Raw genomic sequence first — 13,385 nt, 5'->3', positions numbered from 1 at the left:
GCACAGACTGCAGGGAACAGAGCAAAGCCATCACACGCGTGTCGTGTGGATGCCGGTGCCGCCTAAGGCCTGTGAACAGGGGAACGACCACGTGTCGGGAAGACATTAAAGACCTCAGTGGCCACTGCTGCTTCCTCCCTGACTCAGGGATGAAGAGGAACTGCAGGGGGCGCGTCTCTTTCCAGGACAACCTGTCATTTGGAGAAGGGAGAGCTCCCCCACCCTCCCTCAGGTGCAGGTCAGCCCCTCCTAGGCCCCGCCCCACAGCCCGTCCGCTTCTCCCAGGCCCCGCCCCACAGCCCCTCTGCCCCTCCCAGGCCCCGCCCCACAGCCCCTCTGCCCCTCCCAGGCCCCGCCCCACAGCCCCTCTGCCCCTCCCAGGCCCCGCCCCACAGCCCGCCTGCCCCTCCTAGGCCCCGCCCCACAGCCCGTCTGCTCCTCCCAGGCCCCGCCCCAGAATCCTACCCGTCCAGGAGGTGCAATGACTGACAGTTGGGCACCTGCCCCAGATTGGACCACCGGGCCGCCCGCCAACTCCTCCACTCCGCCCTGGAGGGCGGGGCCAGGCGCGCTGACGTCACGCAGGGAACACCTGGGCGGTGGCTGGGAGGCCATGCGCAGAGCAAGCATTGGTGAGGTTAAGGCGGGGAGGATGGCGGACCCTGCACCGCAGACCCGGCCTCCCGGACCCCGGCCCGCCGCCGCTCTGGGCGACCCCGAGCGTGGCTGGATCGTGTCTTTCGTGGGCTGCGGCTTCCTGGGCTTCTACCACCTCGGGGCGACCCGCTGCCTGAGCGAGCGCGCCCCGCACCTCCTCCGCGACGCGCGCATGATCTTCGGTGCCTCGCCTTCCTCTCCGGAATTCCCCTTGATACGTCCGGGGCTGCACGGGCTCCTTGCCAAGAGGGGGCGCCCCCTGGGCTGCGGGCGACGCCTAAGGGTTGCGGGGTGCCCAGTGGATCCGAGTTTGGACACCGACACTGCAGACAGGTGCCCCCTCCACTGCGTCCTCTCGCCTTGCGCGGGGGGCTCTGTGGCCCAGTCTGGGAGGGGGCGCCTTGGGAGCGGCTCCTCTGGGCGTGGGAATCCCGAGCGCCTCCCTCCTCACCCCTTCTGGAGCCGGGGCTTGAAGGAAGCCTGTTCCCGGGACTGAGCGGCGTCTTCCAGGGAAGGCGACCCTGGCGGCGGAGGGTGGAGCTGGTCCCCGTGGTCCCCGTCCTCTGCCGGCTCCTGCTGAGCTGCGTGCCCGCGGGAGGGTCCATGTGCCCTGGGTCTCACCAACCAGATGTGGGCTGTGGCCTGGGCCCCAAGGTGGGCGCCTACTTTTGTTTGGAAACTGAGGGGCTGGAGACACGACCAACTCCCATCTCTCCTCCCTCCTCCTGCGCCCTTTGTGCGCCTGCCCTGGGGAGCGGCCGGGTGGGGGCGGGCTTGGATGGGGCTCATGTGGAGGGCAGCTCCTTGGACTCCTGGGCAGAGCAGCTGGTTTGGAGGTGAGGAGGTTGGAGGGGAGAGGGGGGATGTTTTGTGTGTGCAGGAGGGTAGGAGAGCTATCTCCTCTCCTTCCCAGTGTTTCAGGCCCTTCCTCGGGGCTGGAGTGGCCCCTGGACCCCTCACACCATGCACCCCCTCCACACCCACTCAGTGCCGCAGGAAATGACAGTCCTTTAAGTTTTGTCGGGATTAACGTCTGTGCATGTGGAAGCCAGTGGGAGGGAGGGGTGTGGGCTGGTGCCCAGCTGGCCTAAAGGACTGGGGTGCAGCCTCCTCGGCTTGGGGTTCCCCATCAGGGGGCAGAGCTGGGAGCAAGGGGCAGTGTGGAGCTGTTGGCACCCAAAGGCCCCCAGAAGGAAGAGGATGCCCCTTATCAGCCTGTTTCCTTGGGCTCCTCAGGGACTTCCTCTTGGCTGTGACCAGGGCTGCTGGGTGGGACGCAGCCAGCGGGGCTGCCTTTGCTCTGGTGACAGGAGTCTCCTGCCAGGAGGGCAGCCCTGCCATTGGAGCAACCTCCTGCCATTGGAGGGACCTGGGCTGAGTGGGAGGTGGGGTTAGGGGGCCACCCTGGCTGCCTTCTCCCTGCAGGGGGAGGGGAGCAAAGGGCAGGATGTGACCTCCAGCATAGCCAGTCCGCCCCCCCACCCCCCGGGCTATAGCAGTGCTAAAGCCAGCCCTTGTCCCCAAGGTGACCTGGAGCCACCCACGCGGTTGAACGTTTAACTGGGGCTGTGACCCCAGGACCCCAATGAGGTGCAGAGCAGTGCAGGGGTTTGCATAGCAGGGGACAGGCCGAGCCTGGGGCTGTGCCCGCAGCACAGGGTGGAGGCAGGTGAAAGGTGGAGGCAGGTGACAGGTGAAGGCTGCTGAGAGGGGAGGCAGGTGACAGGTGAAGGCTGCTAAGAGGGGGAGGTAGGTGAGAGGTGGAGACAGGTGGGAGGTGGGTGCAGGTGGGAGGTGGGGCAAGTGGGAGGTGGAGGCTGGTGGGAGGGGGAGGCAGGTGGAAGGGGGAGGCAGATGGGAGGTGGAGGCAGGTGGGAGGTGGAGGCAGGTGAGAGGGGAGGCAGGTGGGAGGTGGAGGCAGGTGAGAGGGGAGGCAGGTGAGAGGTGGAGGCAGGTGAGAGGGGAGGCAGGTGGGAGGTGGAGGCAGGTGAGAGGGGAGGCAGGTGGGAGGTGGAGGCAGGTGAGAGGGGAGGCAGGTGGGAGGTGGAGGCAGGTGGGAGGTGGAGGCAGGTGGATGGTGGAGGCAGGTGGAAGGTGGAGGCAGGTGAGAGGTGGAGGCAGGTGAGATGGAGAGGCAGGTGAGAGGGGAGGCAGGTGGGAGGTGGAGGCAGGTGGGAGGGGGAGGCAGGTGAGAGGTGGAGGCAGGTGAGAGGGGAGGCAGGTGAAGGGGAGGCAGGTGGGAGGGGGAGGCAGGTGGGAGGTGGAGGCAGGTGAGAGGTGGAGGCAGGTGGGAGGTGGAGGCAGGTGAGAGGGGAGGCAGGTGGAAGGTGGAGGCAGGTGGAAGGTGGAGGCAGGTGAGAGAGGAGGCAGGTGGGAGGTGGAGGAAAGTGAGAGGGGAGGCAGGTGAGAGGAGGCAGGTGGAAGGTGGAGGCAGGTGGGAGGTGGAGGCAGGTGAGAGGGGAGGCAGGTGGGAGGTGGAGGAAAGTGAGAGGGGAGGCAGGTGGGAGGTGCAGACAGGCTTCCCGCCCTGGTGCTGGCCTGGTGCTCTCTGCCCCCTGGAGTCAGGCCTCCCTAGCTCTGGCTCTGAGGGGGGAGGGGCGAGGAGAGCGCACCTGGGCCTCTGGAGCCTCGGTCCCAAGGCCAGGCCGGGAGCGCGCTGTGCAACAGGAGCAGTGCAGGCCGCGCTGTCTGTCATTTTACGTTTCCCAGAGACAGGAAGCAAAAAGTAAGACACAGTGAAGTTAGTCTTATTCATCCCAGTATCTCCAAACAGTCCCCTGCTCCCATTTAGTCAGTATAAGGGTGTGTGTGTTGAGGTATTTTACATTCTGTTTTGCATTAAGTTTTGAGATCCTCTGACTACAGCTCAGTTTGGACGATCCCCATTGTAAGGGCTCTGCAGCCACGTGAGAACACAGCTCCCTCTGCCCGGTTTCTGGTCTTGCCACAGTCGCCCCTCTCCCAGGCGGCACATCCATCCCCCTGTGGGCTTGTCTCCCCCACAGACCACACTCTGAAGTTCCTCACAGACCTTGTCGAGTCCGCCAGAAGCCGGACCATGAGCATCCTCCATCCGTCCTTCAACATAGTCAGGTCCCTCCGAGAAGCCCTCCACAGACTCCTCCCAGACAACGTCCACCAGTTCATCTCAGGCAAAATGTGCATCTCGCTGACCAGAGTGTCCGACTGGGAAAACGTCCTGGTGTCCGAGTTTCAGTCCAAAGACGACGTTGTGGACGTAAGCGGTGGGCCTGTCTGGTGCTGGCAGTGAGGGGCGGTTTCATTCTGGGAGTCACACGGAGAGGCTGGCGCAGGCCACCTGCCCCCTTTCTTACACGGACAAGCACCTGGCCGGCCGGGACGCTGTCTGCTGCCCGCACCCTGTGACATACACGCCGTGCCCCCCATGGTCTGGGCCACAGCCTGGGAAACCCTGGGCGCCCAGCACAGGTTCCGTGTTAAAGGATGGCTCCGCATCCTGCAGGCGTGGCTTTGTCCACCTCCTCAGGGCCCTGTCCCTCGGTGTCCCTCCTGCACGGGATGCGTGTTCCTGCAGGAGAACAGCTTGAGGGAAGCAGCGAGAGGCGGAACCTCTTCCTCAGGGCCCAGCCCAGAGGACGTTGTTTGCAAGGTCACAATCCAGTGCATTTGCCCGATGCCTTCATGGGGGATCAACAGACACTTCACTTCACACAGGTCTGCAGAGCAGAGCGGCCTGGCCCATAGAGCCAGCTGCATCTCAGCAGCCCCAACCATCTGTCATTGAACCTTGTTTCTGGAAGTTTCTTCTCTTTAGCCAGCACCTGTCCCTCCCACAGGAGTCCTTTCTCTCTGTGAGTCAGTGTTGTGTGCTGCTTAATGCTCTCCAGCCGGCGCTACTCCATTGTAGTCCCTGGACCCGTGTGGGCATCACCTGGGAGCCTGTGAGACTTGCAGTCTGAGGCCCCTCCTCCAAGCTGCTGCCTCAGAATCCCGGGCTGGGGTCCAGGGCCAGCGGGTCAAGCAGCTTGAGTCTGATCCAGTCCTTCCCAGTCAGTCATTGCGTCCACAGCTCCAGGTCCGGTCTGCGATGGCCATTGTGACTCTCGTGGGCAGCAGGGACATATACTTGGGCTGAAATACACTTGTGTGGGTTGGTTCATCTTCATTCAACCCCTTAAATAAAGTGCCTACTGTGTGCAAAGAGCACATTCAGACCAGCTGCTCTTCTCACTCACAGAGAGAAGGCTCAGGGAGGCCTAGGGGAATGAAGGGCCTACTGCTTTGCCTGTGGTTTCACTTCCTTTTATCTTCACAGGTCTTGATCTATACCTCCTTCATCCCTTACCTCTGTGGCTTAATCCCTCCGACCTTCAGAGGCGTGGTAAGTCTGCTTTTATACTGTGTTTGCACAGCTCCTGCCTGCACAATGCCGGGCGCAGGCATCCGAACACGGCCTTCTGTGGCTCAGCCTTGAGACAATGATTCCATAGCTGCTGCATCTCCACCCCACCCACCCCCAGCCCAACCAGCCTCACCAAGAACCCATTATCTGGCTTTCTGGAAGGTGAGCTGGTTCATGTCATCCTCACCTGAGCATTAAGTACAGGTGTCCCGTGGCCTAGTTAAAGAATACGACACTTGGAGGAACCAAGATGGTGGCGTAAGGTACAGACGTGTGCGTGCTGCCTCCCACAACAGCATCGAGACTACCAACTATAAAACAAACAGCTATCATTCAGAACCATGGGAAAGCTGGCCCAGTGGAAGCTCTACAACTGGAAGGAAAGAAAGAAGAGCATTGAGACTGAGTAGGTTGTGCAGAGGCTCTAAGAACGGAGGTACAGAGTCACGTGCCAGGCGGGCTGCAACTGAATGCGCGTTTTTTTTTTCAATCGGAAGGGGCTGCAGACTCTCGAGTCCACTGAGCTTGTTTGGGGCGGGATCCTGAGGTCCCAGACCCCTACGGGGAGAGGCGGAACAGCCTTGCAATGGGCCCGAGAGCGAGAGTGGCTGTCTCGCGGAGTTGCTCGCTGGTGCTCAGGGACGCGAGACGCTGAGTAGCAGAGACGCGAGGAGTCGCGGATAGCCATTGCCCCTTGCTTCACTCTGGTGATTCCCCGGGACCCTGCCCTACTCAATTTACATTCCCACCCAAGCTGTGCTAGTGGCACAAAGAGAACCACTGGCGCTTTTGCAGCCCAGCCCAGCAGAATGCAGATTTCAATTCCTTGCATACATAAGGGACACACTCAAGAAGCAGAATCAGGTTTGGAGGAAGCCGGAGCCGGACCCGGCTGGGCCAGCGATGTGGAACCGCTGTACCAGCAAACGCACAGGCAGGTCCACCAGATCCAGTCTCACATGGGATGCTGGGAGATGGCAGACAGGCAGTCTGTGCACTTGGTAGAAAATGAAATCCAAGCAAGCATACCAGATATTCAGCCACCAGGAACGCCTGGAGATTTTGTCCAGCAGGGAGCTGCCCGACAAAGGACAGAATGCCAAACTTCGCGTTGCCGAGACGGCCCCCGTGAGGGCTGAGGCGGCCCTAGTAGGGCCAGGACGACCCCTGAGAGGCTGGGATGGCCCGGGTGAGGCTGAGGCGGCTCCGGTGAGGTTGAACCAGCCCCGGTGAGGTTGAAATAGGCCCCGGTGAGGCTGGGACAGCCCCGGTGAGCTTGCGACGGCCCTGGTGAGCTTGCAATGGCCCCGGTGAGGTTGAAATGGCCCTGGTGAGGTCGAATCGGCCCAGGTGAGGTTGAGGCGGCCCCTGTGAGGCTGAGACGACCCCTGTGAGGCTGGGACGGCCCCTGTAAGGCTGGGATGGCCCCTGTAAGGCTGGGACGGCCCCTGTGAAGCTGGGATGTCCCCTGTGAGACTGAGATGGCCCCTGGGAAGCTGAGAAAAATACCACATGAACTCACTCATTTATGGATAATAAGAACCATTATAGACTGATGAACAGAAATGGATACAGAGGCAGAGCAGCATTGAGCAAACTGTCAAACTACAGTGGGAACCCTGGGGAGGGTTGCGGGGGTAGGAGATCAACAGAAGGACTTATATGCATGCATATGAGAATAACTAATGGACACAAGACACTGGGGGGTGGGGGAAGCTGGGGGAATGTCAAGGCGGGGGGAAGGAGACATGTGTAATACTCTTTGTAATACTTTAAGAAATAAAGAAAAAGACTACGACACTTAAGACTCAGCCACTCCCTTAACACGAGCTTCACTCTCAGGGTGCAGTTTCAGTCCTCTCTGGGACTGACTGTCCTTCCAGCCCGTGGCTTGGGGCAGAGCTGCCGACAGAGCTACGGTTCAGCTCCATCAGCAAATACTCTCTGTAGGCACATGCAGCTGATTGTGAGCCCTCCATGGGCAGAGTCCAAGTGGAGTGTGTGCTCTGCAGGCTCTGGGCTGCGTGCTGGGCTGTGCAGCACCAGGGCAGCTCCTTCCTGGGCAGCCGTCACCCACTGAGATGATTGCCTGCCCCCCTCTCCCCCCCACCCAGATGTCACATGGGGCAGGGCTCCTGGCATTGGTTTGACAGGTGCAGACTGTCCCGCTTGTACCAAACCTGCCTGCCCAGCTGAAAATGTTGAAAGAGTCTCCCCAAACCTGGTCCTCTCCTGGGTCAGCTGTGGTTCTGAGAATCCCCTGCCCAGAGCCTCTGACAGAATGTGTTTTCTCTCTCCCTCACAAGCGGTACATGGATGGAGGGTTTACTAACACTGTACCCTGCTTCGATGACAAGACGACCATCACCGTGTCCCCGTTCCTTGGGGAGCATGACATCTGTCCTAAGGTCAAGTCCACGAACTTCCTGTATATGGACGTGTCCAAGATCAGTCTCCGCTTCTGCTTAGAGAACGTCCAGCTGATAAGGCAGATGGTGTTCCCCCCGGATGGCAAGGTGAGTGGGGCTGTTTGTTCAGCTCTGTGCTCCTGGGGACCCACTAGTGTGGTTCACTACACAGACAAACCAAAGCAGACCCCTCAGTGAATAGGTGCCCCACTCTGATTTTGGAGACATTTAAACTGTGCTGCCCAAAGCGAAGCAGATCTACCGAATACACAGTCACAAACCCAAACAGGCACCCTAAATGGAGAGATGAAAAAACAACCCCCAATGAAAGAACAAGAGAATTCTCCAATAGCAGAGATAAATGAAATGGAGAAAAGAAATTCATTTGATACAGAGTTCAGAATAATGATGGTAAAGATGCTCAACAGCATGAGAAAAGATATAGTAAATATGAAAAAAGAACAGTTGGAAATAAAGATTGACATAGCACTAATAAAGAACACATTGGAAGGAATACACAGCAGATTAGGGGAAGCCAAGGATGAGATCAGTGAATTAGAAGATGGTAGAAAAAATCACTCAATCAGAGAACCAAAAAGAAAAACAATTAAAAAATAAGAGGACAGTTTAAGGGAGCTCTAGGACAATGTGAAATGTAACAATGTTCGCATAATAGTTGTGCTAGAAGTGGAAGAAAGTGAGAAAGGGATAGAAAACGTGTTTGAAGAAATAATGGCAGGAAACTTCCCTAACCTGGTGAAGGAAAAAGTTGCACACGTTCAGGAGGCACAGAGAGTCCCAAGCAGGAACCCAAAGAGGACCTGACCCAGACACATCATAATTAAAATGCCAAAAATTAAAGAGAATCTTTTTTTAATTTTTTATTAAATCTTTATTGTTTAGATTATTACATTTGTTCCTCTTTTTCCCCCCCATAACTCCCCTCCACCCAGTTCCCACCCCACCCTCCGTCCTCACTCCCCACCCACTGTCCTCTTTCATAGATGCGTGATTTTTGTCCAGTCTCTTCCCACATCCCCCACACCCCTCCCCCCCCCCAAGAATAGTCCCTTTCTATGCCCCTGATTCTATTATAATCACCAGTTCATTCTGTTCATCAGATTATTTATTCACTTGATTTTTAGATTCACTTGTTGATAGATGTGTATTTGTTGTTCATAATTTGTATCTTTACCTTTTTCTTCTCCTTCCTCTTCTTAAAGGATACCTTTCAGCATTTCATATAATGCTGGTTTGGTGGTGATGAACTCCTTTAGCTTTTTCTTATCTGTGAAGGTCTTTATCTGACCTTCACTTCTGAATGATAGCTTTGCTGGATAAAGTAATCTTGGTTGCAGGTTCTTGGCATTCATCACTTTGAATATTTCTTGCCACTCCCTTCTGGCCTGCAAAGTTTCTGTTGAGAAATCAGCTGACAGTCGTATGGGTATTCCCTTGTAGGTAACTGGGTTTCTTTCTCTTGCTGCTTTTAAGAGTCTCTGTCTTTTGCTCTTGGCATTTTAATTATGATGTGTCTTGGTGTGGTCCTCTTTGGATTCCTTTTGTTTGGGGTTCTCTGTGCTTCCTGGAATTGTAAGTCTATTTCTTTCACCAGTTAGGGGAAGTTTTCTGTCATTATTTCTTCAAATAGGTTTTCAATATCTTGCTCTCTCTCATCTTCTGGCACCCCTATAATTCTGATGTTGGTACGCTTGAAGCTGTCTCAGAGGCTCCTTACACTAACTTCATATTTTCGGATTCTTTTTTTATTTTGCTTTTCCAGTTGGGTGTTTTTTGCTTCTTCGTATTTCAAATCTTTGACTTGATTCTTGCGATCCTCTGGTCTGCTGTTGGGAGTCTGTATAATATTCTTTATTTCAGTCAGTGTATGCTTAATTTCTAGCTGGTCCTTTATCACAACATCAAGGGTCTCACTAGATTTCTTGAGGGTCTCACTACATTTATCGGCAGTCTCACCAGTCTTTTCGAGGGTCTTACTAAATTTATTGGCGGCTTCTAGACAGTTCTTGAAAAACCTTAAAAGTTTTTAGGTTTTGAACTCTATATCCAGCAGTTTGCTTTCCTCCATTTCTGTCATTTGTGTCCTGTTTCTTTGTCTCCTCATTTTTTTATGCTTCCTCGTGTTGATAAAGTGGTTTTCTGTGCTAAGTTTCCTCTAGGGCCCAGTGGTTCAGCCTCCCCAATTACCTGAGGAGGACACTCTTGGTGCTCCCCCTTGTGGTTTTTGTGCACAGTCTTGTTGTAGTTAAGCCTTGATTGTTGTAAGTAACACTGGGAGGGATTGACCTCCAGGCCAATTGGCTGTGAGAATCAGCTGTGTCTGCAGTGGGAGAACTTCTGTCCTGGAGCTCTAGGGAAGTGCTAATCTAGCCTCTGACTAAGGCTATCCAGCAAACACCTCCATGCAAGGCTTGGGCGGGGCGGGTCCCAGGGGATCAACAGGGTGGGCGGAGCGAGCAGTTATGGCTGCTCTCAGTCCTGCCTTCAGAGGCCCCGCTTCTCAGTGTCCCAGCAATTGCTGCAAGTACCTTTGAGAGAAAGCTGCCCTCGAGTTCCGACTGATGCCAGACAGTCCCGCTTCTCCCGTATGAGTCTAGGTCCTCAGAGACTCGACCAGAACTGGAGCTCAGAGCCTGAGACTCCCTCCGGATTGAAAAAGACAACCTCACCCTCAGCTGCCAGCCTGCTCCACGTGCGCCTCTGTACCTTAGTATTTTACTTCCGCACCGCACCTCCTCTGAGTCTCGGTATGCTTTTCTCTTTCCTTCTAGTTGTAGAATTTCCACTCAGCCAGCCTTCCTGTGGTTCTGGGTGATGTCCGTTCTGTCTTTTAGTTGTATTTTAGAAGTGGTTGTGTGAGGCAGCAAACTCCGGTGTTTACCTATGCCGCCATCTTGGTTTCGCTCTCATGTGTTTCTTCATCATTGATGTTTCTATCTCTCTCCGTCTCCCTTCCTCTCTGAAATCTATTTTAAAAATTAAAAAGAGTTCTGTGCCTTCACTCAGCTTAAAAAAAAAAAAAGGCCAGGCGTGGGGTTCTTTGGGGTCCAGGGGCAGGGAGTCTGTGGAGGCCGTGGTCAGGCTTCCTCTGCTGGACTTGCATGTGGCCACATGCAGTCGGGCTGGTGGAGGGGGTGGTGTCTCCACTCCAAGCTTCAGGCATTTTGCCTCGGACAAGCAGTATCTGGGAAATCCAGCCTTCTCCTGCGATTCCCATGGAAACCCCTTGAGCTTTCCTGACTAAAGAGCGGCCGAAGTTTGGGGCTTTTAGGTTGGCTTGTCCGAACCCACCTTCTGAGGATTTATTCGATTGGGATTAGACATGAGCCCCACAGTTTAGTGGCACAAGGGGCCTTGTTGTCAAGCTGGCTGCCTTTTGTTCAGCTTTTGTTTGGTTCTCTTCGTTTGGCTCATCTTCCTGCTGACGCTGTGTGTGTGTGTGTGTCTGTCTGTCTGTCTGTCTGCTTTTATCCTGCAGGCTGGTGCTGTGGCTTTCCGACATCCCTGCCGACGTCCTGTGGCTGTTGTCCATCACCTCCCAGGTTTGTTCTCGAGGGATGACGCATCCTCTCCCCACGTCCTCCTGGGTGTAGATGGACAAAGAGAGAAACAGCTGTTGATGTGTGTCAGTTACTCTTATTGAGTTTTATTGATATCCCGAAGCTCTGTCCTCTGACAGGGCCTAGAAGCCCAAAAGGAATGAGCACACCCAGCACCAAGACCTTGGTTTCTAAACACCATTCCCCGCAAACAGGGGAAAACTCTGGGGGAATGACTGATTGCGGGGCAGAGCAGGACAAGCACAGGGTGAGCCTGGAACCTCGGACGGCAGAAAGCAAGTGTTGAAGGAAAGACGGAGACTCGTCCAAAGGATTCAGGAGCCAGCTTGGCTAACTCTGGGACAGTGTGGACATCAAAACACATCATTTGGATAACAGATTGTTCGTGGAATCAGAGTCTAGCCCGGCCGGCGAGGCTCAATGGATTGAGCGTCCCCCATGCACCAGAGGAGCCTGTGAGTCAATAAGTGAGATGAAGGAATAAATACATGGAGGACAAGGCAAAGCTCTCCCCTATGTTAAGTGCTAAGTGATCACCGTAGAGAATGGACAATCCCTTTGCAAAATTCTCAGTAATAAAGGCGTTAGCCAATAATCATCAATAGAGGCCAGGAACAGGATATTGACCTGGTTTCAGAGTATCGCCCTCACATTGACTATTAATTACAAAAGTAAAACATAGGTTACAGGGAGTTAACCTTGCAAATACAACCATAACCAAGTATCACATTTATATAGTCACAATAATGGGACAGACTGACATCACCTGCCTCCAGGTATGATCCCCTAAGGAGGACACGCATGTGAAAGACTGAATGACCCTCCAAGATGTCCCATCCTAACACTCAGAATCCGGGAACATGTTATCTTACGTGTCAAAGATCTTTTTGACAAAGATGTGATTAAATTAAGGATCTTAAAAATAGGGAGGTTATTCTCGATTACCTTGTGGGGGCATGTAATTGTACTTCTACCTCACACGTAGAGAGAGAGGCAAAGCCGTCTAAAGATCCCGCAGAGCTGACTTTGAAGATGAGGAAGGGGCCACGAGCCAAGGACTGTGGGCGCCTCTAAAAGGCAGGGAGGGGGTTCTCCCTAAGGGCTCCAGAAGGAGGCGGCCCCGCGGACACTGTGACTGTGACCCAATGAGACCCACTGCAGACTGCGACCGCCCACACTGCGACCCAGGAAACCTGTGGTTTTCTTAGCCACTCAGTGTATGGTCATTTGTTCTAATGGCAACAGGAAACCAATGCACATCACTTCTGTAGAATTCTGGGCGAAGATGCATAACTTGAGTGAAATTATGAGGAAACATAATTTAAGGGATTAAATACGGTTAAGGGACATTGTACTAAATAACCTGCCTGTACCCTTTTCTTTTCTTTCTTTCTTTTTCTTTTCTTTTTTGGTTAATCCTCACCCGAGGATATTTTTTCCATTAATTTTAAGAAAGAGGTGAAGGGAGAGGGGAAGGAGAAAGAGAAAGAGCAAGAACAGGAGAGAAACATCAATGTGAGAGAGACACATGGATGGTTGCCTCCTGCCAGTGCCCTGATTTGGGCCAGGGATCGAACCCACAATCTACCTACCTGCCCTTGACCGAGAGTCTAATCCACGACCCTTCAGTGTGAGGGCCAGCGCTCTAACCAACTTAACACCCAGGCCAGGGCACTTGAAAAAAGTTAAGATCTTGAAAGACAAAGGCAGTTTAGCCCTAGCCGGTTTGGCTCAGTGGATAGAGTGTTGGCCTGCAGACTGAAGGGTCCCAGGTTCAATTCTGATCAAGGGCACATGCCCAGGTTGCAGGCTCGATCCCCAGTAGGGGGGGGGGGGGGGCGTGCAGGAGGTAGCCAATCAGTGATTCTCTGTCATCATTGATATTTCTATCTCTCCCTCTCCCTCCCTCTTTGAAATCAATAAAAGTATTTATTTAAAAAAAGAAAGAAAGACAAGGGCAGTTTAAAGGAGACTAAAGGGACATGGAACTGAGTGCAGTCCCTGGCCCTTGACCTGAACCTGGCCTGAAGGAACAAGTGACAGAATTTCCGTGTGAGCTGACAATTAAATAGCGCTGTGCTGGTGATACACTTTCCAAGTTTGCAAAGTCCTTGTTCGTAGGAAAAACACCGAGATATTTAGGAGTAAAGAGACATGGTGTCCCAACCCAATTATTGCTCCAGAAAATCAATCTCTAGTGCAATCTGTCCTTCCCTCTACCTGCGTGACTATCGGGCAAAGGTTTCTGTGGCAAAGGTCGCTGGTTGGAGAATCTGAGCGAAGGGGACATGGGCCTGGGGTTTGCACATGTGGTCAGTGAGCCACAGGCCCAGGCGCCTGGGAAACAGGAGGAGG

At 54.5% G+C, this 13,385-nt stretch overlaps 2 protein-coding genes across 4 annotated transcripts in view; both read left to right on the top strand.

Annotated features, from left to right (window-relative positions):
• The first annotated feature begins 468 nt into the window (after positions 1–468).
• LOC118650109 (1-acylglycerol-3-phosphate O-acyltransferase PNPLA3-like) overlaps positions 469–13,385 on the top strand; it is a 34,111-nt gene continuing 21,194 nt past the window's right edge. Inside the window, exon 1 of one of the 3 annotated variants that reach the window (XM_036297977.1) lies at positions 469–1,493. In XM_036297977.1, coding sequence (XP_036153870.1) covers positions 1,286–1,493 — 208 coding nt within the window. In that variant the 5' untranslated portion in view covers positions 469–1,285. The remainder of the gene's footprint in view (positions 1,494–13,385) is intronic. The other 2 variants (XM_036297979.1, XM_036297978.1) reach the window with 2 other exon arrangements.
• Positions 3,667–11,113, top strand: LOC118649720 (1-acylglycerol-3-phosphate O-acyltransferase PNPLA3-like). Its single transcript, XM_036297017.1, has 4 exons — positions 3,667–3,895; positions 4,955–5,020; positions 7,348–7,557; positions 10,949–11,113. The coding sequence occupies exons 1-4, from the start codon at positions 3,716–3,718 to the stop codon at positions 11,111–11,113; spliced, it is 621 nt and encodes a 206-aa protein (XP_036152910.1). The 5' UTR covers positions 3,667–3,715.

Source organism: Myotis myotis, unplaced genomic scaffold (genome assembly GCF_014108235.1).
Source record: "Myotis myotis isolate mMyoMyo1 unplaced genomic scaffold, mMyoMyo1.p scaffold_m19_p_3, whole genome shotgun sequence".
In the NCBI taxonomy this organism is placed as follows: domain Eukaryota; kingdom Metazoa; phylum Chordata; class Mammalia; order Chiroptera; family Vespertilionidae; genus Myotis; species Myotis myotis.
This window is presented reverse-complemented; position numbering and strand designations above follow the sequence as displayed.

What these genes read in the sequence shown, in the direction of transcription:
- LOC118649720 (XM_036297017.1), top strand. Translation starts at nt 3,716, where the DNA reads ATGAGCATCCTCCATCCGTCCTTCAACATAGTCAGGTCCCTCCGAGAA. An exon ending in CCAAAGACGACGTTGTGGAC is followed by an intron (nt 3,896 to 4,954) that starts GTAAGCGGTGGG and finishes TTATCTTCACAG; the next exon opens with GTCTTGATCTATACCTCCTT. An exon ending in CTCCGACCTTCAGAGGCGTG is followed by an intron (nt 5,021 to 7,347) that starts GTAAGTCTGCTT and finishes CTCCCTCACAAG; the next exon opens with CGGTACATGGATGGAGGGTT.